This window comes from Venturia canescens, chromosome 1 (genome assembly GCF_019457755.1).
Source record: "Venturia canescens isolate UGA chromosome 1, ASM1945775v1, whole genome shotgun sequence".
NCBI lineage: Eukaryota > Metazoa > Arthropoda > Insecta > Hymenoptera > Ichneumonidae > Venturia > Venturia canescens.
Window position 1 is genome coordinate 7189961 of NC_057421.1, and position 25154 is coordinate 7215114.

A 25154-nucleotide genomic window follows, 5' to 3' on the forward strand; every position below is an offset into this window, starting at 1 on the left:
GCTTCGATTTTGGGAGCGCTTTTCTCCCCCCTCAAGCTCGGGCACTTGCCAAAAGTTCGCTCGATCACGAAATCATCACTCTTTCGCATCAATCTGGTTTTTGTCGGGCTTGGCCGCCCCAATTTCCACCACAGATCGAGAACGACTTTCCCGATTGTATATTTGGAGGACGTGTAAGAATTTTTCCCGAGGTGCCCGGAGTAATAGAGCCAACGAGGGATTTTCCACGATATAACGATCTCGAGATAAGTGAAAAAATACACTTCCGTCCTCGTCTTGCGTTCCCCGTGTACTCATTTTCGCCGCGTGGCTTATCGAGTTATTCTTCAAGAAATGATTATAAAATATTTTCTATAAAATGATGTGTGTGTGAGTGTGTGTGAGTGCGTTCGTATGCGAGTGAGCGAGCGTTTGCAAATATATACGTTTTCTGTTGATCGACGAAACTGGTCACGATTGTTCTCTTGCGCGACTTAATTCGATTTTTTTTTTTTTTTTTTCTTTTTAACTCGCCTCTTTCTTGGAAATAATATGATTTTGAAATTTGAATTCTTCTTCTTCGATCATTCCCTGCAATAAATTGTTACAACAGAAAGGTCGTTCCTTATGAAAGCACATTTGTTCACGTGCACAGTGATTTTTCTTAGGAAGCAAAAGAATGTTTATATGGTCACTCGAATTCTCAGGCAAACAGAATATTTTGTAATTTTGTATAATACTTCGTAAAGAGCTTACAAACCTTTTGTCTGAACAACAGAACGAAGCTGTTAAAAAAGTCAGTACAGCTAGTTAACTGACTTATTTTTCTTTGGCAATTATTCAGCAGAACGAAAAAATCAATTTGAAGCCTCATTTATAGTTCAATGAAATATTTATTCGTTAAGTATAATAAATAATGATGAATTTCTTCGTTTTATGATGAAATATGTCACAACGGAAACGAAACTTTGTCGCGTGGACAAGGTCTTGCAAAATAATTTTGACCGTTCGCTCATTCGAGAACGATTTTATCAATGGGAAGTATAAAGTTTTTTTATCAATGAAAGTTTACGATCCGTAAATACGTTGGTGGCACATTTAAAGAAAGCGTAAGAGCAGCACACAGCAAAGAGCGCAAATCCCAAAGGACATGAGAAAAGAAATAGGAGAAGGGAGGGAAGCATCTTTTTATTCCGGCGGCGTTTCCGCGCGTTTTCTCAATACCAGAAGGTAAAGCGACGGGCTTGGATAAATTCGATGTCGAATCGATATTATGCAAAGTAATCGTCGCAAAAGTCTGCTTCGAAGACATCGCGCGATACACGTCGTCTCGTGCTCTCCTTTCCTCTCTCCCTGCCTCCCGCTCCGGTTTCGTGTCTCTACATGACTCTTCATAGGCGCGAGCCTCTTTCGAGATCACGTTTGCATCGTCAAGCGCGTTTACCCTCAATCCTTGGAATATCCGCAGTGAGCTCACGAGAATCGCGTCCCGACCTTACGCTCCCCGAATCAGAAGCCTCCGTTTCTCGCCCGCGCTCTCAATCGCGCTTCTCATTCCCTTTGCCAGTCTCCCGCTCTGCGTACCCGATCCCAACTCGATCGCTCGATCCCCCTTTCGCTCGTTCGTTTCATCGGATCCGAGCCGTTACGCAGCGAGGCTCGCTCTCTCGGTGGTGGCTCGGCCACGAAATTCAGCGAACTCGCTCTCGCTGCGCCGATCCTTGTATACACACGGCCGGATCACCAATTTTCAACTTCAGTGCCCTTCGTGCTGCGTTTGCACCGGCACTTCGCTTGCAGCGACGCTTCACTGTCTACCCCGAAGCTTCGAGCCTGTCCAGACCTTCGGCGTGGAATCCTCCGGCGTTGACTTTGCGAAAACAACGCTTCGGTGCGCATCGGAACGCGGGGCGATTGCTACGCCAGAGTCGCCGGGCTTCGAACGCTGTTTACATAAAAGCATGAAAACGCGGCGCGTACCTTCGTCCTCTTGTCTTTACAGCTTGAGAAAATCGAGCCGGCACTGCAATCGGTGTCCTGGCACGAGGAAACCTCGAACTTGATAGCTCCGCGAGTGCTGCTGACACGCGTCAGCACGAAATTCTCCGTCTACGTGCCTTTCTTATTCTTGCGCTCGGAGTCGTGCTGTGCAATGCAACGGCAGTGCTCGAATATCGGTTACCAACAATCGTCTGACGCAATGCATCCGTCGCAGGGGACGTGGAACGATGCTGTTTCGAAGTTTGCGAGCCCAGGCTATTTTCGCTTTTGCGAGCTGCTCCGGTCAGGGCTCGAAAAGTCTTAAAAGTATGTGTATTTTGAGAAATAAGGAAACTGTCGCTATCTGGAGCGGTTCGATCCTCGTGAGATTCATTGAATTCGTATAGAAAATCGGATGAATCATTCGAATGTAGAAGTTAGAGAAGAAGGGGTGGTTGCGAAACGGCACATTTATTGTGAAAAAATGTTTCACGAGTGGCGAAACTTTGATGAAAGCTTCACTAGCGATGATGAAATGGAAAATGAAGCTTTTTTCATAGAGCTCTTTGTAGAATGTCCATCAGTAGATGTTGTGCTCTGAATACGTGCTGGTATTTTCGATATTATCTGGCACACACAGACGTAAACGATACGTGTACACGGCTCTCGCAATACCGTAGATTTTCGTACACACTAAATGGTTTTGGCTTGATTTACGAATGCTCTCGATCCCCGCATTATTTATGAGTGTTCGTGGGAAACGGTAATACGCTCGTATGTATCACGAACCGCACCGCTCGCTTTTTTATTCGAATATTTATTTAGCCGATACGTGCACGCTGCTTTATTCATGTACGTCGAGAAAAATGCGAGTGGAGAGAAAGAGAGAATGGAATGGTTCTTTGTCTGGGCTACCCGCGCGAACTGCACCCTTTGGAGCCCCGCACTCTTTAATTTCCGAGTCCAAAAGCAGCTGACCCGAGCGATTTATGTTATCATTCCCTATTTCGTGTGGAAGAATTTCACTCGGAAACAATTTCACCGGAAATCCTCTCAAGTGTATAATCGTGGCGTTAAAAAATGTCCTCCTTCCCTCAGCAATTGCCGAATGAAAAGAGCAATCGTTATCGCCGATATTCGAGTTCCATTCCGTCACGAAAGTCCGCACGCGTAGTAACAACTTCGCCGAGAAGAAATCAGAAAAGAAAATTCGTAGAGAAAATGAACTTTTCGTATTCACGGCCACTTCGTTTACTTTGCTTGTTTCATTACATTTTCTTTTCAATTGTTTTTTTTTTTTTTCATTTTCCATCAAATTATAAATCGTTATCAACACAGTGTATCGAGAACCGTATAGCTTGCACGAACCCTGTTAATAATAATGACAGAGCCGCGATGTGGAAACGGGAATGTAGGGTGGGGTTCAATATGTGGAATAACTGAGTTGTAGAACGGTCGATATTTCAAAATTTTAAAAATTCTGATTTCAGTTTGGAGAAAAATAAGTAATTTGAAATTCTTATTCCCGATCGACTATTCAGCAGATTGCGTGTTTAATCAAAAATTCCTTCTTTGAATTCGTATTTACCCGAAAATATATATTTCAATAGTTTTGATTTCGAATGCAATTTTAACAGACTATCTTAATGTTGAAAGTTCATATTTTCGAATTCAAAATGAAGAGTAATTGTTTTACAAACAGACCATAATATAGAGTAGCAAAAAATCGAAAGTGAATTTTTCGAATCTACAAAACTTAGATATGCGGAATAGCGATAGCTCGAAAAGGCGGAAGTCAAAATGGCGATGTTTAAAATTGGAGATCACCGGTCTGAGTAAGTGAGTGGGTGAGACGCGTGTATTCGGAGCTCCACTGCATTATTCTTTATATTGATCGATCGACTTTCTAACGTTTCGCTATTTTGACTGTTCGACTTTTTGGTGTTTCAGTACTATTTCAACCTCAGTAATATTTGGTCTTTCGTTATTATATTTTCAAAATTTTGAATTTTCACAGTATCGCTGACTATATAGTAATTTATGAATCGAAAGAGTAATAGTCGAATTTTCGAAATATTGATATTTTAGTCATCGTCCTATGGGCGATTCGTTACATTCTATTTTCGATGTAAACGTGCTTTGAACCTTGCAGTTTCTGCTTTATTTATTTTCGGCATTCAAAGCTCTAGTCGAATCTATCTGTCTCCGTATTATCATTCGAAATTTATAAACTCGAGATTTTAACTGTTCGAAATTTTAGTCATTCCAACATTTGATCCCCACCCGGAATGTAATGTACGATACGAAGTATTCAACGCTCAAACTGAGAGGCGACGAGCTCACGCGTCTGCAATAAATGCTCCCTGATACTTTTATACCCTGAGAGATGCACAGGTGGATATGCATAATTCCACCGGAGATGAAAAGCTCACGAGCGCGTCATCGTGAACCGGACTGCTCCGCGTGTAATCCGATCTGTACGAAACATTATGAGCTTTCGTTTTTTTCTTTCCTCTCTCTCTCTCGAATCTCTCGGTCTCGAGAGCACGGTGATCAAGCTCTGCGTCGTATATATATTCATAATGAGGAGAGAGCGGCACATCGAGTGCAAGCACACACGACATTTAACCCCGTTTCGTCGAAACACGGGCTCTTCCATCGAATATCCTTAAGGAGGGTGGCTACGTTCGTCAAAATGATAAGAAATTGATCAAATTTCGTGATAATGTTCTTCAACATCAAGTCCGAAGACACAATTTTTTTCAAAATTTTCTTCTGCTTAGTTATCGAGTAATTACGGATTAAAGCAGATTTCTTATGCCCGGAATGTATACCTATATATATGGAAACGCTATGCTTATACACTTGAACTTTAGTGATCAATTACTCGATAACTGTACAGAAGAAAAATCTTAAAAAATTTGTATTGTCAAATTTGGCCCTAAAGAATATGTTCACCAAATTTTATTAAATTCTTATCATTTTGAAATTTTTAATGTATTTAACATGGTTTAGCATGGCAACATTGTATCGTCGGTAGCCACCCTCCTTAAGGTAATTCTATCGCTTCAGTCTAGTCATATACCACTGCTAATAGTTAAGACTTATAGTTATTAATATTATTGACATATGGAAAAAAATTATTTCTTATAAGTAAAATTTTCCGTATGTAATCCTTCAAATGAATGTTCGTACTGAATTATAAAAATTAAAAAAAACTTTAGTCCAACGATTCACGTAGTATCCCCAGGTTTACGTTTGGCAACACCGGTTCTCTCCGTCTTTTTCTACGCGACCGCTCGTCAGTGTTTAAGGAGGGTGGATCACGAAATCAAAATAATGAGAAGTCGATCAAATTTCGTGATAACATTCTTTGGCAACAAGTACACAAATACAATTTTTTTCAAATTTTTTTGCCACATGGTTATCGCATAATTGAGCGTTAAATCGAAGTTCTTATGCACGAGATGTATAACTGTATATGTGTAAACTCTATGCTTATACACGTGAACTTTAGTGTTCAATTACTCGAGAGCTATGTGGTAGAAAAATCTATAAAAATGTATGTTGTTTTATATATTTTCAAAGAATACATTTACCAAATTTTATGAAATTCTTATCATTTTGAAATTCTTTATATTTTTAACATGGTTTAGCATGGCAACTTTGTATCACATCGCGATCCACCCTCCTTAACCTCTTTTCTGCTGATCTGTCAAATTGAGGTTAGGACTACACTCAGCTGATGCCTTACTGTCATGTCTCTTTATCATAGCGAGTCGCAGGAAATCCAATGCCGGAAGTTCATATTGAACTTAATATTCCGTAAAAAATAGGCCGATGAGGGCAACTTTTTTTGGGAGTATTAGATTACTAAAAGTGTTAAGTATATGAATTGCAGTTTTTTTCCAGTATTCTATGGATTTCTAGGCAAATATACCCTTTTGTAGCAACCGGAAGTTAGGTTTTTGTATGCTGTTTTGAAATTCCTTCACGAAAACCACCAATTTTAATAATTAATTTCTCTGAAATTAGATCGATAACCGACCCTGAAATTTTACACAGCCCTTTATTAAAGGTTCAAGTACAGCATATAAATTTTTTTTTTTATCTTATGAACTAAGCCTGGCGATAGAATTACATTAATGAGATCATGCCCACCACACGAGCGTTGAACGACTGAATTTTTTGTCATGATAAGGGATTGCTGCTATTATATTCTCTCAAAATTTATAGATTTAAAAATTAACATAACTAATCAATTAGTCCGTTGTAATTATCAATTATATAAAAAAAATATCATTATTAGTAAAAATTTGACTAGTTAACTTTTTGATTTGGCAACTTTGTTATTGGTGGAGAGATATATCTATCTTGCCAACGGTAAACTGATGGCTTGTCAGTCACATATGACTTGATACACATAATCAACAATTTATTTGAATTTGAGGTTACGTCATTATTTGTGATTACAAATATTTTTGTTATCACAATATTTGTATAAATATCAACAAAAAACATTTTTCTATTAATTATACCGAGAAAGTATACACGTCTGTACAGTACCGATACACTAATGTAAGTACGTCACAACTAAACACGATATACGTCGATATACATATATATAAAGAGCTGATAGAGCGGTGTTGCCGATGTCGTACCGAACTTAGTATTCAACTACTCATCGTGAGCGATAATCGTAGTTAATTTATGATTTCATTCTTAAAGTTTCGGTGACCTGATATTTTTATAACGCCATTAACAAGATAAATGTTCAACGAATACGTATATGATTTAATTTTTTTTTCTTCCAGCATTTACGATCCTACAAATTTGATTGAAAAATCACGATCCATTTACTGCCATTACGATGTCTAATTTTCCATACTTATTTTCTTGCTTAAATGTTCGGTAACCTCCCCTCAATTTTTTCTACCGTCATTTTCGAACATTTTTCTATGCTGTGTAAAAAATCAGATTTTTCTGCAGATTTTTAAATAGTGGCCATGATCTCATTAAAATACTGTTTTCGCGGGGGTGGCGCAAACGCGATACTCGACCTGACGAACATTTTTGACAGACTTCACGCGCGGACAACGATCTTACCGAATCTTCTTCTCACCCTTCCCCTCTCTATCGCGCTCTCTCTCTCTCTCTCTTTCTCCTTTGTCAATTCGTAAGAGTGTTGATGCAATGCAGACCGTAAATTGCGTGATGACTCCAAGCCCGGTGGCCACTTGTCTCTGATCGTTTGGAACTGCGCTTTCGACAGCGATCTCAGTCGACGCGGCTAATGGGACGATTGAATGTACGCCGATTGTAGGATTTCATGGGGTCGCAATTCAGCTCGTTCGTTCAACAGGATTATTCGGATTATTGGGTATTTCGTGCGAGGACAGTTTCCACGCATACTTTTCACTCGATTTATTGGAAATTATCAATCGTTCAAACGTCTCGACACCGTTTACAACGAATTATTTCGTAAATTATGAGCTCGGTTTATGAATACCGAGCTAAAATGAAAATTTTCACGAAAATTCGACCAAACACGAGCTCGCATGAACCACCGTTTGAAAGCGACGACAGAAACGGGTTCACGACTCGAGTTGTAATTAAATCTCGGGGCAGCCTCCATTACTGCCCTTCATAAAATATCATATTCTGCGACTAATGCAAACTTGCTCTGTTCCATTGTCACTGACAGCATGGAAAAGACACGAATTTTACGTTCGGTCAAATGTCGTGAATAAGCCAAAAGATCTCGGGCAATCTTTTTTTTTTTTTTTTTTTTTTTTAATAAATGATACTTTTGATTTTCGTTGCTCCTCCATGCAGCTTCGGTCGGAAAATATTCAATAAGGTATTGCACCTCTTTTTGAAAACTGTTTTAATTTAATGCTGAGATCGTAATGAACCAGTAGAATTTTTATGTTCATTTTACAAAACCAAAAAGTGTGTTAAAAACTATTTTTTATTTATGATTTTGAATTTTTACGCGGAAACGCCAGCCGCCATGGTGCTTCGGTTTGTGACGTCATTTCGCTAGTAAATAATACGACGGGGAGAGACCAAGCGACAAGATTTTAAAAAATAATGAGTTATAATGTATATGATTGGGGTCTTGTGCCTGAATGGAATAATACAAGTGCAAAAACCCCACAAAAATTGTGGATTCATGGCCACCATCGATGTATCAATCGTTGGTACATTTGTACTTTCTGCTTTTAATAAAATAAATGATAAAAGTCCACAAACGTGACAATAACTTGTAAAATTTCAAAATAACACAGAGCGCACGATAAAAATCTAGATTGTTTGCTATCGGAGTGACATTTGAGACATTTGAAAAACCGATGAAAAAAGACGATTTTTCAAATTGAGTTATAAAACTTACATTGCATTTTTATGAATAAATATTGACGTTTCTCGGTTAATTTTTACAAAATCTACCATAAACATGGGCTTTTATATTTTTTCTTTTGACGATGCAATTTATTATTATATTTTTCAAAAAGTTGTAAAGAAAAATGTAAAGAATCGAGTGCATTTCCTACGCCGTGAAAATGCCTTTGTGTCGAAGCTCGCTCCTGGATTTAAAAAAAACCCTCGTCACACCGACTAAAGCTAAATTTTGTTGTGTGTTTCCTCGCTTAAAACAATGTCGAAGTTTGTAATGGTGTTAACTATTGATTAGCAGGAAGTTGAATTTTTACTCTCATCTCCGAGTTTAAGTGAATCACAGCAAATTTTTACAGTCAATTATAGCGTGAAATTGACTTTATAATTGTTTCCGTGTAATAGTTCGCTCCCAGCAGAAAGTTTACTACATTCCAGGACGTGCGCGCCCTCTGCTTTCTCTTTCTTCTGCTCTCCATTCAATTTCGCCGGTTCGAAAAGTTCAACTGGTTTTCAGAAGATTCAGCCCTCCGCGCTCGGCGTATCATTTCTGGATACGAGGAAAACTCTCTTGTCCTGAGAAACGTTGTAAAACTCCATTAGCACGGAATCGTCACATGCAAAAATTTCATTCTGCTTCCGCACGTGCTCGCGCCGCGTTTTCCTCGCTCCAACTTCTCCAGCTTTAAACTCAATTATATTCGAAGCTCGGATTAAATTTTCAGTTGCATGTAGTATCGCTTCCCTGGCGAGAGGTGTGTTAATTAACACAAACTGTGAATCGCCCGGCACGAGTTTCTCTGAGAGTTAACGAAAAGACAGGAGAACGTTGCTCGCATGTCTTCTTCGTAAATGAAGCGTAAAGTTGACGTTCCAGTTATTCGAATATTTGATCAATTCAAAGAAAACAACGCACACAAATCTTTTATGATTTTGAAACTTTCTCGATCTCAGTGGGGAAGAAAAATGCACGAGAAATTCAAAATAATTCGAAAGCGATCGACTCGCAGTGATGGCGAATGGGGTTAAAAAATGTTTCCCAATTTTTTGGATGAAAATTGAAAAACTTCTCGCGACGTACCGCTGTTCAGGGCTCCCGTCTTTCCTTCGCCATTCTCTACTAAAGGCAGACTCTTCTTTTTCTTCTTCTTCAGGTATCCAGCAGCGAATACTTCAGCGTGAGTTTTGAAGTGGGCGACGAGTCTGGATCGCTGGAGCGAGAAGAATTTCTACCTGCTACGAAGGGAACCTTTTTGGTGTAAGTATCGAACGATCTATCACGTCATAATGTCTGGTCTTTGACACATTTATGTCCATTTCTGGAGGAAGAGCGAGGGCAAAAACTAACAACTCGATTCCATACCCCCTGAGACTTTTATTGCTTTTCCTGTATTTATTTATTTTCCTCTCTCTCTCTCTCTCTTTTTCTACTGCTCGATACATCGAAAAATACTTTGGCAGTGAGAAAAAGTGGAAATATAAACGCCGTACAATCGCCGATGTGTCCGTGAGCAAAAGTTTTTCGTCGTTTAAGCAAAGATCTATGGCATCGAATTTCCCGAGCCAGCAAACTGCGTCCCATCTCGTTGGATTCTTCCGCGCATCTGCGAAAATCCTTGACGTCTCACGCAGCGTATGTTTCCTTTATTTTTTAATCTTATCCGTGGGAGAATCTTACAAGAAAATATAGAAAAAAAGTGCTCCAAGTAATTGGATTTTCAAAGTGAAATGAGATTTCGAGGCTATTTTTCTCACTTCGCGCGAGATATATTGCTTCATAATCCATTGTAAATCCGATAAATCGGTGGTTCGAATCACGTCCTCGCATCAATGAAATTTCTCGTGAGTGCCCGCGATCGCGGCACGGAGGAAAAAAATCGTTCGGAAAAATCTCGACGGGGGAAACTTTGAAAAGTGGTGGAAATCGCGTCAATGGGGAAAAACCGCTGCGAGCTTTCGAGAGTTGGAGCAGAAAATTCCCCAAGTTTTTTCTCCCACCGACGATTTCGAACGATACGAATCGCTTTCCCTCCTTTCTTTTCACCCACCGCTCTTATTTCAACTCCCAATGTACCAAATATTTCCTCTTTCTTACACTCCTTGATATAATGCTTTCGATCCCTCGCCAATTAGGAAGACGCCGTACTTTTTCTTCTCTCCAATTTGCCATTTCCCCCTCTTCAACTGTACACGTACCTTCTTCCCTCGAGACAGAACGTAACTAATGTTATTCGGATACGTGATCGATACTAGGGAAATGAAAAAAAATAAAAAACGAATAAAAGGAGAGTAAATAAAAAAACACATGCGGGCCACGAAGTCAACTCAAGGTGGATCATGCCTGAAGAATCGTATTTTATGGGTGTCTAAGTTGGATCGATTTTTCCTTCCTAATTAAAGATATTATCACTCGAAATTAATGTCAGAGACATTAATTCAAAATTGTAAATACATTTTTTCAACTTATCTTTTGGCCGATGAAATTACGAGCCATTAATTAATCGGGGATCCATCACTGACCGAACCCCAAATTTCATTCGTCCCCGGCTAAAATACCACAGTTTTTTATGCAAAAAATCGCTTTAGAGAGGGCAAAGAGAAAACTCGAAGGGAAGTGGATGAAGAAAAAAGTGTTAATAAAAAGACAAAAGGCTGTGACAGGAATGGGCCGAGCCAAGAAATAACGAAATGCGGAAATAAACAAATGTGAGGTTATACGAGTGCTCATTATCAATTTCGTTCAATTTTTAAGGTAATATATCTTTTAACTAGTAAGACAATCGTCTCGAATTTTTTCTTATTCATTGTTTTTGTGTACTTTTTCATAAACTTGGTAAGAAGCGTTCGTTCGTTATATGGAAAGATAAACGATTTTTTACGCACAGCTCCTATCACCCTGTGTACTTTTCCTCATATTTAAACACGTTTATTTAAATAACCAATAAGAGGAACTCTTTAAAATTTGATATGCGTGTCAGTCGACTACCCATTTAAACTCTGTGTACAAATTTCAAGACATTCTTAATAAAATCGTTTCGTGCATGAACTACCTTAACGAGCTATTTCAGAACCGAGTTTCGTAGATTACCTCATTAATGTCCTTTTACTTCTTTTCTACCTCATGTAATTCCTTCGATAACGATACCAACGAGAATGGATTTTCATGGAACAGTCAGCAACAATGCCTGAAAATTTCCCTTCCCAGTTCGTGATCAATCATCAATTGGATCATTCATTTTCGATCGTTGAATTAAAATCTCTAATAACCAAAAAAAAATCTCCTTTTTTTAAGGCTTTTGAGGATCGGTAGGTAGCTCAAAGTCGAGCAAAAGGCTGAACGTTTCATTTCCTATATATACAATGGACAGTCAATCATTGATTGCGAATCAAGCATTTCAAGCAAAGATCACAGCGAATTTCGAGAGTTAACATTTTCCACGTCATTCGTTCAAAAAAAGAGATTAAAAAAAAAAAAGCTTCAACCCATTTTTCGCCACCGTCCAGCGTGCACTGAAACTTCCTGTTCTGCAACCGATTAAAGCCCATCGAGTAACACGAGCTTTGAACATTCGAGGTGCATTAGAGGACTGAACGATGCCATTAAAAAAAACCTTTGAGCCGAAAACTGCAATTCAGAGACATAAACGATCGATCATTTGCTCATCGTAGCGAGCAATTATCAATATTATTACAAAATCGAAACGATCCGAAGCTCTTTTTCCGTTCTACTCCCTTCAAACTGCATGACCAGACTTTTCATCCCCACTCAACGCAACGATTTATCTCTTGCCTTTCAAGATCGCCTTTTTTCGAGTTGACACAATGATTCTGACCCTTTCGATCCCCTTTGAAAGAACCTGATCATTCGCTCGCCAAAAAAAAACAAGAATCCGAAAGCCTTGAAAGGACGCAGCATTGAAAATCATAAATCAGCTTACGAAACGGCGATTACGATGAAGAAGAATGTGCAAAGTGACATCGACGTAACCGCAGCCTCGCCATTACAAAATGCCAGAATCAAAGTTGACCGGGTTAAATGATTCGTTGATCGACCTGCGAATTATAAATTAATCATGGCAAATGACGGGTAAGGTCACGGCTACAGGGAAAGAGGTCGAGGTTCTATTCATAGAACGTAGTCGAACGTTGACGAATCTATCGCTGGTTGATCTAGGGGACGAGCTGATGTGTGATCGATGTTCATGTCCCTTTGGTAGACGAGGTAAAGCGAATTTACAGGATACAGATATACGCACGCGTTTACGCGTATTAGCGCATCGTCCGTATTCCACTCTCGCGTGAACGTTATCACTCCGTACAAACGCTTCACCGCCACTGGCCTGACGCGTCCGGCGGTTACGAGATGCTTTATCTTCTTGTTTCATGACCTTCCTTCATTCCTATCTGTGTCAGTGGTCAATCCGAAGGCAACAAAACTTTAACCGATAAACATACGTTTCCGCGTAAATATATAAATCGTGTGATAACAAAATGGCGAATACATAAATCTTGTTTTTCTACGGGTTACATCGTGATCGCGATACGTGTGCATGGGAGTAAAACCGATCCTATGGAATCGCCCTGAATATCAATTGATACGAATATTTTTTATTAGCTTTCAATTCCTCTGAGTATTGAATTTTTTTAGCTGTTTGGAGAGTTCCATTTCACTTGGTTTGGTAGCAGAACAAATAGAATTAGCAAAAATCTTAATTACGAGTAGAACAAGAAATCATTAATTGAATTATCAAGTGTTTACACAAGCGAATATAACCTCTTAAGAGGCGCGTGTAAAGCCATTTTCCCAACATTTCGAATCGAATTTTCAACTCAATTTTTGCCACTTTGAGTAGTTGGCTCATAAATTTATAAAAAGTTTTAATAGAGATTTATAATCGCAAATTATGCAGACTACTTGAGTAACGAAAGAAATGTACTAGTCTCAAATGCAACGCGGAACTAAAAAAATAAGTCAGTTCATTAGCAAACAAATACTCACGTAGACCTTTGGACGAAAAGATTCAGTTGGCTCAGTTTAATTTCAATGTAATGTCTGACGAGTGCAATAAACTCTCCTCAATGCTCGACATACAATCGTGCCAGAATATGCTCATATCTACAACTATATACAAATATGTAATCATGTAAACTAATCAAGTTTGCAACTACTTTATGTTGATTCATTCCCAGTCTAAATTATTAATAAAATAAATAAACACTTGCATTAAGAATATTTTTATCATGAGAATGTAATAAAATGCTTTAAAAATATCATAAAAGATCAAATTCATACTTCAACTTGACTAGTTGATGATTGAGTCGGTCACTTTAAATATTCATAACCTGAGGAACATTTTTATTGTGCGAAAGAAATTTTATATCGGTGCAATGCCACCGAGAAAAAGGAGTGGTCAATTCATTTAAAAAAGTGAAGCTACTAGACGAATGAAAGCACGTGAGTCAGTCTCAAAAATAAATTTGATGAAATTCCCGCAATTCCCGAATTCGCCCGAAGTTCAATCAGCTGTTACGAGCGGTCCAACGTGATGACGCACATCCGCCTTCGACGCGTCAAAAACTAAAGTTTTTCATGTTTTCTTTCTCAAAAGTCTCGTAAGGCAATGTTTGCTTTTATAAAGAAACGGAATCTGTGATAAATTTTCTTCACGACATAAACTTTTCCGAAGCTCGAGCACACCGTACAATTTTTTCACAATTAATATCATTGCGAAATTTTGCCCCTCAAGAGGCCCCGGAACTGTGCTTATCGTTATCAGGGGACCTTGAACTATCATTTACCCCAAAAAAAGTGGACCTTCACCGTACTTTATCGAACGGCCGAACTAAATCAAATATAACTTCAAAACTTCGAGATGAAACGACTGTTATTTTATTTTCTCGATTCATTACAACAAGTGATACAGATAGCTTTCTTGAGGAGGATAAAAAAACACACCCAAAATCAACAAGAACAGAAAACTTACTAAACCAAACTCGTTTCAATTATCTTTTATTTTTTCCTATATTCTGCCAATCTCAATTCCATAACTATACATTCACTTTCTTCAAGCATGAGCAATACTTTTATCTCTTTCACCTTGAATTTAATGAGCCCCCCTGCAGAGATTGATTGATGCTTAAAAAATAATTCCCATTGGGAATCTGGGCGTGAATCGATTACAGTGCGTGAAAATCGAATAAATAAATGTGATTTATAGGACTTTAATGTGGGAGACTCACAATCATACGGGTCCCAACTACCACTCGGTCGAATTCGTATTTGACTGAAGGAAACAGCAGCTTAGCACAAAAGCGAGATAAGGTTCGATAAGTGCGAAAAGTGCGTGTACGGAGAGGCGGCGATCAATCACACTAAACTGCGTACGTCTCGTTCCCATGCGCCGTTTTCAAAGTTTTTCAATAACGCGCTGCCTGAATCACTGAATCGGGCAATCGACTGACGAATACAGGAAACATCGGCATTTTTTTTATTTTTTATTTTTTTCTTTAACTTTCATGTTCCCTAGGAAGCAGTCTGATAAAAGTGCACGTTTTTTTAATACTTTTTAGAGTCTATCCCAGCCGATACGTTTCGTCTCTTGTCTCTTAGCGAATGGACCGAGAGATAAAAGCTCGCGTTCCACTGTTACTTCGTATTTTCTTGTTATGCCTCGTTTTTATCATTTTGTAGGCTACCATTAAATCGTGGTAGCGTTTTCGGAAAATGTTGAAACAAGAAGAACGCGGAAAAAAAAATTTCGCGGTGAAATGGAAAAATGAACGCGGGCTGGGCGCTCCCCGATTCGCCGAAATATACGGAAAACCCTGAGCTTATCGCGTGCCTATCACTCGCGCTGTGTCTCCGTGTTGAAAAGCCTCGAGGAAAAGCAAAGAACAAACGAAAAATGGAACGCGGATGGGAAAAGAGGAGGGAATAGAGCGCGGGAGAGAATGCGGATCGTCATGAATCACCCAGACTCTTCGTTTCCGTTGTTATACACACTTCCCCCATTATTTCTAACCCCCCTATTGTGCACATTGCACACCGTGGACATGAAACGTATACTGTTTTCAAAGCCTGCTCACTTCCTTTTCTGCATTTCTTAACCACAGTTTTATCGTTTCGTTTTTATATTTTTTCATTATTTTACTTCTCACGATACAGAAATTCGTTGACGACCGTTTTCATCGAATGACTGATCGTCAACAAATTCGTATTGAGGTCGTACGAATTGATTTCCGAGTTCTTCGAATTTTTCAGTGATTAAGGGATCCAGCCTAATTGAAATATTCAAAAAATCGATTTTTTTTATTGCATCTTTCGAAAGTTACATATTTAAAAGTATATCGTACTAAAATTTTATAAAGAACTGGCCAGTTCAAGAGTACTTTTGAGCGACGTTTACTCCTCGGCAGTCTGAGCGCGCTGGCGGTACCGAGTGCGTGCCTTTGTTTAAACGTGTTTTTCTCAAAATTACGTTTTCGGACGGCTCGTTGATAAAATCTCTGAAACTATTCAACCGATTTTTTTTCTGCAAAAAACGATGAAAAAAAACTTTTTTTTTTCGTTGTTTTTGGAAAAATCGCCGGCATTTTGTCATTTTTGAAAAAATCAAAAATCGCATGATACGCGCTTTAGCCATTTACCTATCGAATCTAAAACCATTTTTATTTTTTTTCTCCGATCATCCATTCCAGAGGTTTTATCAACGGCGCACACCCATTTTTTTGGACCTGTTTTCTTCCATTTTTCTGTACGAATACTGAATAAAATAAATGTAAAAAACAATTTTTGTGTATTTTTAAGGCCCAACACTTTTTGTATCCATACTTATAATTTATACCGATAAAAAAAAACGTGAAAATAGTCTTTTTTTTGACCATATAATAAGGCAGGGTGTCTAACGACCTGAAAAGTCATGAAAATTCTTAAATGTCATGAAATTACACTCGGACCTGAAAAAATCATTAAATGTCATGAAAAATTACCAAACAACCTGATTTTTTAAGATCTCTGTAACGCTCATTGTCATTGTCGATTTTTTGGTTTTCTTCAACATGATTTCAAAATTCGCGGGGTGGCGACAATGTCTGGTTCGTCAATACTCACCATCGATATAAAAAGGAATATCGAATGAATAGTTTGTAAGAAAAAAAAGATTCTTTATTTCAAAATAAAATATCATTTCTTTGTTATTTTTATTGAATTTTTTTATAATTAAAAGATGAATAAAAAGTATCAGAACCATAAGAAAAGTCATGAAAAATTCCTGTTCTTTGACTTAAAAAGCCTTAAAAGTCATGAAATTTCTGTTCTGGTCAAAATTAGACACCCTGTAAGGTCAAAATACCTCTTATAATAATTCGAATTATTTCCGTTAAAAATAACAATTCCTTCGGTCGAAACAATGCATCCAAATAACGTTTATAAATGATATAAAAATGTTGATTTTCATTCGCACAAGTAGGTTTTCATGTTTGATGAAAAATACGAAAGAAGAAGAGAAAAAGTGTAAAAATATAATGCGGAAAGGAAAGTAAAGTCTCGATCCTCGATGTATAATGGAACTTTGGATATATAACGCTTGAAACTCGTAACTGCGTGAAAAGTGATATAGGATTGCAATATATCAAATGAAATAGAAAATACGAAGGATGGAGGGAAGATCGACGATGTGGAGGACGAAATTTACGTTCTTATTCTATTTTTATTTCCGCTTGAAATCGTAGTACAATGATAAATAAAATTCCGTTCAGGGAATCAGAAGATTTCACATTTTTCTTTTATCACACTCTGCGGAGGGGAAAAAACAAATCAAATGAACTTGAAATTTAGTCGCCAAGTTTGGTCACCAAGGAGAACTCCCTTAAGGGAAAGTACAATTGAGTTTGAGCATTAAAAAAAGTTTCTTCGTTCCTCCTCCCCCATTCAGACAATCGCGTCAGGAAAATTTTTAAAGTTTATACCAACTTTTGGATAAAACCAAGTTGGATAGCTGAATAGGCATTTTTTTTTCTTTCAACAACCCAGAAACGCCAGTTTCCTTATGCGATGTTGAGCTGCACGATTCCTCTGATATGTAATCCCCTTAAAATCGCTCGCCGTGACGATTGTACTCGAGTTATTGCTTCAATTGCTTCATGCCTGAATCATACAGACGAATTTGTGTGCTCACATTTAGGGGAGCCTAATTGTCGAGGGATTTACTCGAGAACGCCCGAATTTCTCGTGCTTCCGCGAGTGGCAATCGGAGTGCATCGTTCACTGATAATTTTCGGAAAGTAACCACGTGAAAGGAAATTCAATTCCTCCGATTAATTAGCTGATACAATTGCTTTTCATTCACCTTCGATTCCGTTAATTCGTCGACGAGTTCCCAATTTTTTCTTCTCACCACTCCAACGAAGAAAAAATTCGGTGCATCAATTATAAATCCATGGAACAATGAATTTTTAATCAATCTCGATGTACGATTGTTCTGAATTCAAGGGAAACGAGGACTGAGATAAAAAATTTCGTTATTCAAATAAATTCAATGGCTTACGTTTCAACTCATTTTAAGCTGAAATACAAAAATATCCGGCAGGCGAATCAATCACCGGAGCCAAATGATTTCGTTTCAACGACTGTCGTTATTTATTTGCCCACACAAATGTACTTTTAGGTTGCTCTAATAGTGATTTATTTCAGTCTCGAATTGATGGAACGGCGCTCGTTCGGAAGTCCGAATAAATGAGTTTGTTTCCATCATGTTTTTTGCCTCAACGTGAATTTGTTCATCTACACCAAACCTTTGGTGATTCGACCAATAATTTGTCTGAGCATTCACAAATTATTTCGTTTTACAGTACAAAAATAGTAGTATTAGCTCACTTGTATCGATCGAAATATTTCAGGTTCCACAGTGCAAAATGTAAAAAAACTTTCGCGCAGTGTCAAAAAAAATGTTGAGCTCTGCACCCGGTTCAATCGAATGAGTCTGTGCGTGACTGAGCCGAAAATTATAACGCAAATGCATGAAACCCTAAATATGCAAATTTTGGAATAGAAATAGAGGCAAATTTTTCTTCATGTCCCAGATTATGAGTTTCTGTTTCCCTGCTCTGGCTCTCTATCTTTCTCTAAACTGGCTCCTCGACGAAGACTGCTCGCATTGCAACGAAACATCAACTTCCCAAACACAAGACTTACTCAACATACTTTACACGAAGGAATACGTAAAGCCACTTTCTATGTGCATACAAATTTACGAATGTATGTAGACAGCGATTTACATAGAGTGACGTACGAAACCGAGTCATCTACTGAGTCCTGGTATCACACGTCAGAGTTTGGCCTCAAGCCAACAAACGGAGTGCCACACCGGCCCTTTTCTCACATTTCTCCAAAATACTTGGTCTCTACAAAAAAAAAAAAAAAAAAAAAACAAAAGGTTAAGTGTTTTGACTTCCTTCCAAATACACGACACCGATTTTCGCATTAAAACCAGTGTTTTTTCCCGCTTTCGGTGTATTCCACTTTTCGAGTCATCGGGGCTTTTAAGGGGTCTGCCCTAATAATACGGCCAAAAAAGAGACTATTTTCACGAATTTGTTTTGACCGGTATAAATTATAAAAACGGATATAAAAAGTGTTAGGCATTAAAAATACACAAAAAATCGTTTTTTACATTTATTTTACTCTGTTTTCGTACAGAAAAATGGAAGAAAACAGGTTCAAAAAAAATGGGCTTGCGCCGTTGATAAAATCTCTGGAATGGATGATCGGAGAAAAAAAATAAAAATGGTTTTAGATTCGATAGGTAAAAGGCTAAAGCGCGTATCATGCGATTTTCGATTTTTTCAAAAATGACAAAATGCCGGCGATTTTTCCAAAAACAACGAAAAAAAACGTTTTTTTTTTCATCGTTTTTTGCAGAAAAAAAATACTTCCACAAAAAATTTCAAAACTCGTATGATATGCGCTGTAGCTATAGTCATAAGAAACATGTCGCAAAATTTTGGAAAGGATCGGTCGAATAGTTTCGGAGATTTGGCTCAAAAGTGCTCTTGGCCTGGCCAGATCTTTATAAAATTTCAGTACGATACTTTTTAATATGTAAAGTGCGAAAAATGCAATAAAAAAATCGATTTTTTGACAATTCTAATTAGGCTAGACCCCTTAAAAACCTTCGTACGACCATACTGAACGAACGAATGTCAATGAAAAACTTACGCAGAAGCGGTAACAGGTTATTTGAAGAAATTAAAATTTCCTGCACATTTTTCAACACTTCTGGTCTATTAAAACAGAAGCTTGAACATGCGAAAAAAATTCGTTCTTCATTAAGTTAATTCCTTTCCCTAATAACGTGAGATCGCAGCAGCGTAACGACGGGAAGAATTTTTTCCTCCGAGGGCTTAAGAGACACCGAAATTTCTGGCAACGTAGTACGTCTTGTCCCCAGTCGCGTTCCAGCCCGAACGATCATTCTCTCGCTCCCCTCCGCGATCATCCGCTTTTATCCCTTGCGACATATAATTATCCCAGCAACATAATTATACGCCAGCAATTCGCACGCGTTTATCTAGACACGTTGAGCTTTTTGTACAGATCTCGAATGAACAAAGAAAAATGAGACGAGCCTCGTGGAAGCAACGGGTTGACGAAGACGAATAAATCTCGGGGGTCAAGTCGTCCGATGTGAAAATCTTCTAATACCTCCGCTACGGGGATGAATACAAGCCGAGAAAAAGATAAATTCCACGGACCTCTTCGCTCGAGGATAACGTCACATTATTCAGTATCACAAATGAGCCGAGGGGATTACCCTGTCCACAGCAAACAATACCTTAACGTGAGCGTCGTGAAATTGAATTCCAGGTCTTCGAAACCGTTCGGTGAACTCATGGCTCACTTTTCACACAAGCAAAATCTTCTGCTTTCTATTCTGACTCCCCGTCGCAGTGGCCACGAAAAAATAGGCCGTAGAAAATGCACGAGAGTCGCACGCCAGATGTCGGTAAATGCTGTCATAGAAAAGCCAAAAACGAAATAAAAATAAAGCGTTGCCAATAAATAAAACGAGTGATTGGGAATGGCACAAGTTCGTGTATCCCTGGCACTTTGGCCATGATCGTGAAGCACCCTCGAGCTGAGTTGTCGAACATTAACGTTTATGGTGCCATATTCCTTGATCCTCCGCGTCGTCTGGACACCTCTGTACCTCCATATCGTTTACACTATCGAAAAAAAACTCAATTTTTCACGAATTCTCAAGCAATGAGATCGTTCGATCGATTTTTCTTAAGGTATCCGACCCTTTCACTTTCACGTTAATTCGAACATGGGATTCTGTTGTACGAAAAAAAAACATTGAAATTATTCCGCTGCGGGTTCCTCGAGGTCTCTAACCCCTCAAAACAACTCGAAGTATTGAAATATTTTGTTGCGCTTTAACTAAACAATTTCGCGAAAATTGGAGGCTCGCAATAAAACTACTTCGGAACTGTTTGCGAACTTCCAACGAAATATTTCAATATTCAAGTCAAATCTCGTTTTTCGTGCATCCAGAGCAATGCTGAAGAACCTGCAATGGATAAATTAGACTTTACATTTTCACTTACTTTCTACGTTTGGAGGTTTTGAACGTTTTTTTATGAAATAAATAACTATCAGTCTTCGGTACGTTCGTTATATTTTTGGCTTAAAAATTTCGAACGATTCTCGCAATTTACCACTCGCTCAACAGCCGATTGTGACGGTAACGAGCAAATTGGAACAATCATCTTCGCTTTTTTTTCTGGAAATAAAATTCTTGTACCCAAATACATTACGACAGTATCGGATACGAAGATGTGGCAAATGAAGCGATAAAAATGATCTTGGCTCGAAACCGTTGGAATGAAATGCTGATTGAACGATTGTGCGTTGATTCGATCTCGCAGTCCTTCGCGCGTATTCTCGCCGAGGTTTTATAGGACACGAGACACAAAAGGGAAGAAAGGTAGGGAAGAAGAGAGGAAAAGGGATTATCCGGGAGTGGGCACTTCGTTGGCAGTTTCCATTCCTTTTGCTTTCGTCGTATCACATCCGAGTATCGGAATGAACTGTCGACGGGGATTGAGATTGAAAAATTAACGTTTCAACTTAATTTCGATCTGATTTCCGAACGAAGTGATACACCGAGTTTCCTTCGGTGGTCAGAAGCATTTTTCTTCACCCGAAGCCCATAATTTTTTATACGAATTTCTCGTTACAAAATTTCCTTTCTGAAAGTCCCGATGCATCTCATTTCGAAGACGCTTTTTGCGCCATTGTTTTCGACCGCCTCTGGAATTCGTTTTTCTTCCTGTTCCAACTTCCGGTCCCATCCGTTCCTTCGATTCTCAACGGTAATGGAAAAAAGCAAGTTAGAACGACAGAGCTTCGTAGATGGAGCTTCAATATAATGAAGTTATTCACGTTGATGCGAGTAAATTGTCGATCGGAATTGCCCGAGGATCTCTCGTCAAAACTTTCCTTGCGGCTTTTATTCCAATGGAGAAGTAGTCGACGAGATCCGAGCGCCGGACGCGGCTCTGCAAAAATCTGTGGGAACAAAAGAGCCCGATGGCGAGACACTCGAAGCATTGTTTTCAACTTTTGCTCGACTACGTACATACACGCTCAATGTAAAATGGCAAAAGTGTTTTTGTTCTGAAATTCAAACGTTTTTTCTTCGCTTTTTCTTACAGCGAAGCCCTCGGAGGTGCCTGCGAACGTCGAGGCGTCGATCTTGGCCGCGTTGACGTACTGCTCGAAGCATTTTCAAATCCCCTGCCGATTCTAACGACCGAAACCTCTTGCCTTGGTGGAAAACACCTCCGAATAACAGGTAACTAAATTTCATGCTTAAACCAAAGTAATTGGTTATTGGTGTTCGTTCCATTTCAAATCTCATTTGAATGTCAATATCAATGTGGAATTCATTACGATCGGACAATAAATTTTGACGTTTCATCGAAACAGCAAAGTTCGTTATACCTTTTATTGGTATATGACCAAGAGTAATACTTCGAAATGACAGCACAGCATCGATCCTAATTGACGATGGTCCATAAAGTGTTATATTACGTTGCGGTCACATCGAACCGAACAATTTATGATTCACTTCCAGTGTGACCTGCATTTATGAATACTTTGCCTCAACTTGCTCGAATACGAGCAATAAATCGACGAAAATTCGAATTCGTTCATCATTTTTGAACATGAGAACGTTTTTCTCGTTTTTTTAATGCCTTATTTGCAGCGGGCGAAAAAACGTGATTTTCTCGATTTTTTTTCGACAAGGAAATAAATGTTTATTGAAAAACTGTGGACAGCATTCATTAGTGCATATGTTCGTGCATTTGTACAATTTTTTTCATCAAAAAATTTCTCAAAGTGGCCCAATTACAGTTTTTTTGAAGCACCTTTTTTTGAGCATCAGTGCGGTGGCGACGTGATTACTAAAAACTAGTAATCCGATCCATACGAAATTTATACCGCTTATTTATTATAATAATAGCTTGAGCCTGGACGAAGGATTTGTAAATATTTTGATTTAAAAAAATAGCGACAGTTTTGACAAAAAATTCATTTTTTGAGATGCTACATTTTTGGTTATTTTGTTAGAATTTTTTTTCCAACAAAATACGAAATCCTTCGTCCAGGCCCGAGCTATTATCGTAATAAATAAGTGGTATATAAATTTCGTACGGATCGGATTAATAGTTTTTAGTAATCGTGTCGACCGCAAAGATATTAAAAAAAAAAACGATTCCAAGATGATCAATTGGCCAAAGCTACGAATCTAATGCTCCGATCTTTATGAAATTTCGTGAGAGTATTCTTCGGACATTGTACTTGAAGAATATCTAATAAACAAAATTTTCGATTTTTCCGGCCGTCGCAAGCGCAAGGCCTTAAACAGATGCCAAAATTTATGTGGTCGCTGATCCGACTTTTTACAATTTTCTCCGGCTTATCGATTCCACGAACAATCCTTCGACTGACTTGACTCAATCGTTTATTCGTAATCGAAGCCTGTCAAATGTTGCAGCAAATATTCGAACGCGTTGTTCAAACTGCATTTTCCATTCGATATTGAAGTACGATTTAAAAAGATCAATAAAACGACGAAAAATAATTCCGTCGCGGTTAAAAATCATTCGTATTGATGATCGAAAGAAAATTAAGCTTCATTGAATTTTTAACAGCCGACAAGCAACGAGATGAAAAATGCTACTCAATCATAAAGTTTCTGCACAGTTTTCACTTTTTGGAGTTTTTCCCAGTTAATCAGAAATGATCTTCCGAATGCGATAATATATTTATCGGGGGAATAATCGTCAGACAAAGAGCAGGATAATATGCCATTGTTAAAATCCCATCTTCTGACTATTTTCCTTCAAAACTCCCTTTCCTTTGTTCACCATCGTTCGAAAGATCTCAGGGATTTGATAAAATCTGAGCTTTACGATCCTTTCGATTATAATACCGTTAAGATTTCAATTAAAAATCCGTCCTTGCGACAGGTTATTTGATGGGCCATCTGTTCCTTCTCTCCCTTGATCTCCGCCTCCCTCCCTCTTCCATCTCTCCTTTTTTTACCGAGCTATTATGCAGCTTCATTACTACGCAGTTTATTGGGCATAAACGAGCTGAATTTTCATCACCGCGAAGCTTAAGACGCGAACACGCGCGGAAAATTAAATCGACAAATTTAATTATTACGTGCAAAAGCTTGGCAAAGTTTTATTAACGAGAGTAAATCTGGTATTCTTTGCCGAAATTCGATCCCTCCTGTAACGAGCACTGTTCCACAGCTAGAAACCTCACTTTCTGCCTCTGCTTTGCACCAACTCGAGAAATCCGATTCTCAAACACAAATGCCTTCGAAAACTGATGTGAACAGGGCGAGATGCATTCGCAATTATATCGACGTACGACACAATTGTTAATTGACCGAAGGAATCGGTGAAAATTCGTTTGAAAGGACGACAAATGAATTTTTTATTGCCAGTAGAATAAATATTTGAAAAATTATCGGGTGTATTTTCATAGTCTACTTTTTCGGCCGAACACTTTTTATGTCCATATTTATAATTTATAAAGGTCAAAAAAACTCGTGAAAATAATCTTTTTTTGCCGGTCTAATTAGGATAGATCCCTTAATAAATCGAACAATTTTCGTTATGGACTGTGCTTGCCGTCATCAGGGGACCTCAAACTATCATTTGCTGCTATAAAAGTGGGCCTCACCGTTCTCATTGAACGGCCGAACTGCTTGAACAAAAAATGGTATTATTCAAGGTTGAATAATCACCGAATTCGGAATAATCGATCAGAATTTATGCGAAGATTCGGTAATCTCCGTGCAACAATAATTCAACGATAAGATCCCATCAGAATCAGGCCGTGACGTCGTTAACTCTAAACTTGGATCTTCGAGCGAATAAATCGAGGATGAATTAAACGTTTGACTCGCAGAAGAGAAAGTTCCTAATGCAGATGTCTTTGAAGCTGTAAATTTCGAGCTCCGTGCAGACTCGGAGATCAAGAGTAGTCTCTGGCTCGAGCAAGATTCAGGGAAACGTCGAGTTGCCTCGTCTGATTTCCCCAGGTGGTGGCCCGGAGAGTCGCACATAAACGGGCCCGGAGTTTCAATCCCCTTTCAGCTCGTTCTTCCTTCTCACCCTTTCGCCTCCAAATGGCCCGAATCTAGTTTCAATCTCTGGACTTTTGGACACTTGGAAAAGTGGAACTAACGCGCATGGCCTCTGTGCGGAGCAGAGCA

General features: G+C 38.6%; 1 protein-coding gene across 6 annotated transcripts in view; it reads left to right on the plus strand.

The window, feature by feature from the left end:
* The window catches only part of LOC122419533 (pleckstrin homology domain-containing family G member 5), a 155252-nt gene that overhangs the window by 117509 nt on the left and 12589 nt on the right, over positions 1–25154 (plus strand). For all 6 annotated transcript variants that reach the window (XM_043434176.1, XM_043434177.1, XM_043434173.1 and 3 more), the window contains 2 exons: positions 9510–9613; positions 22072–22211. In XM_043434176.1, the coding sequence (XP_043290111.1) occupies positions 9510–9613; positions 22072–22211 (244 nt within the window). The remainder of the gene's footprint in view (positions 1–9509; positions 9614–22071; positions 22212–25154) is intronic.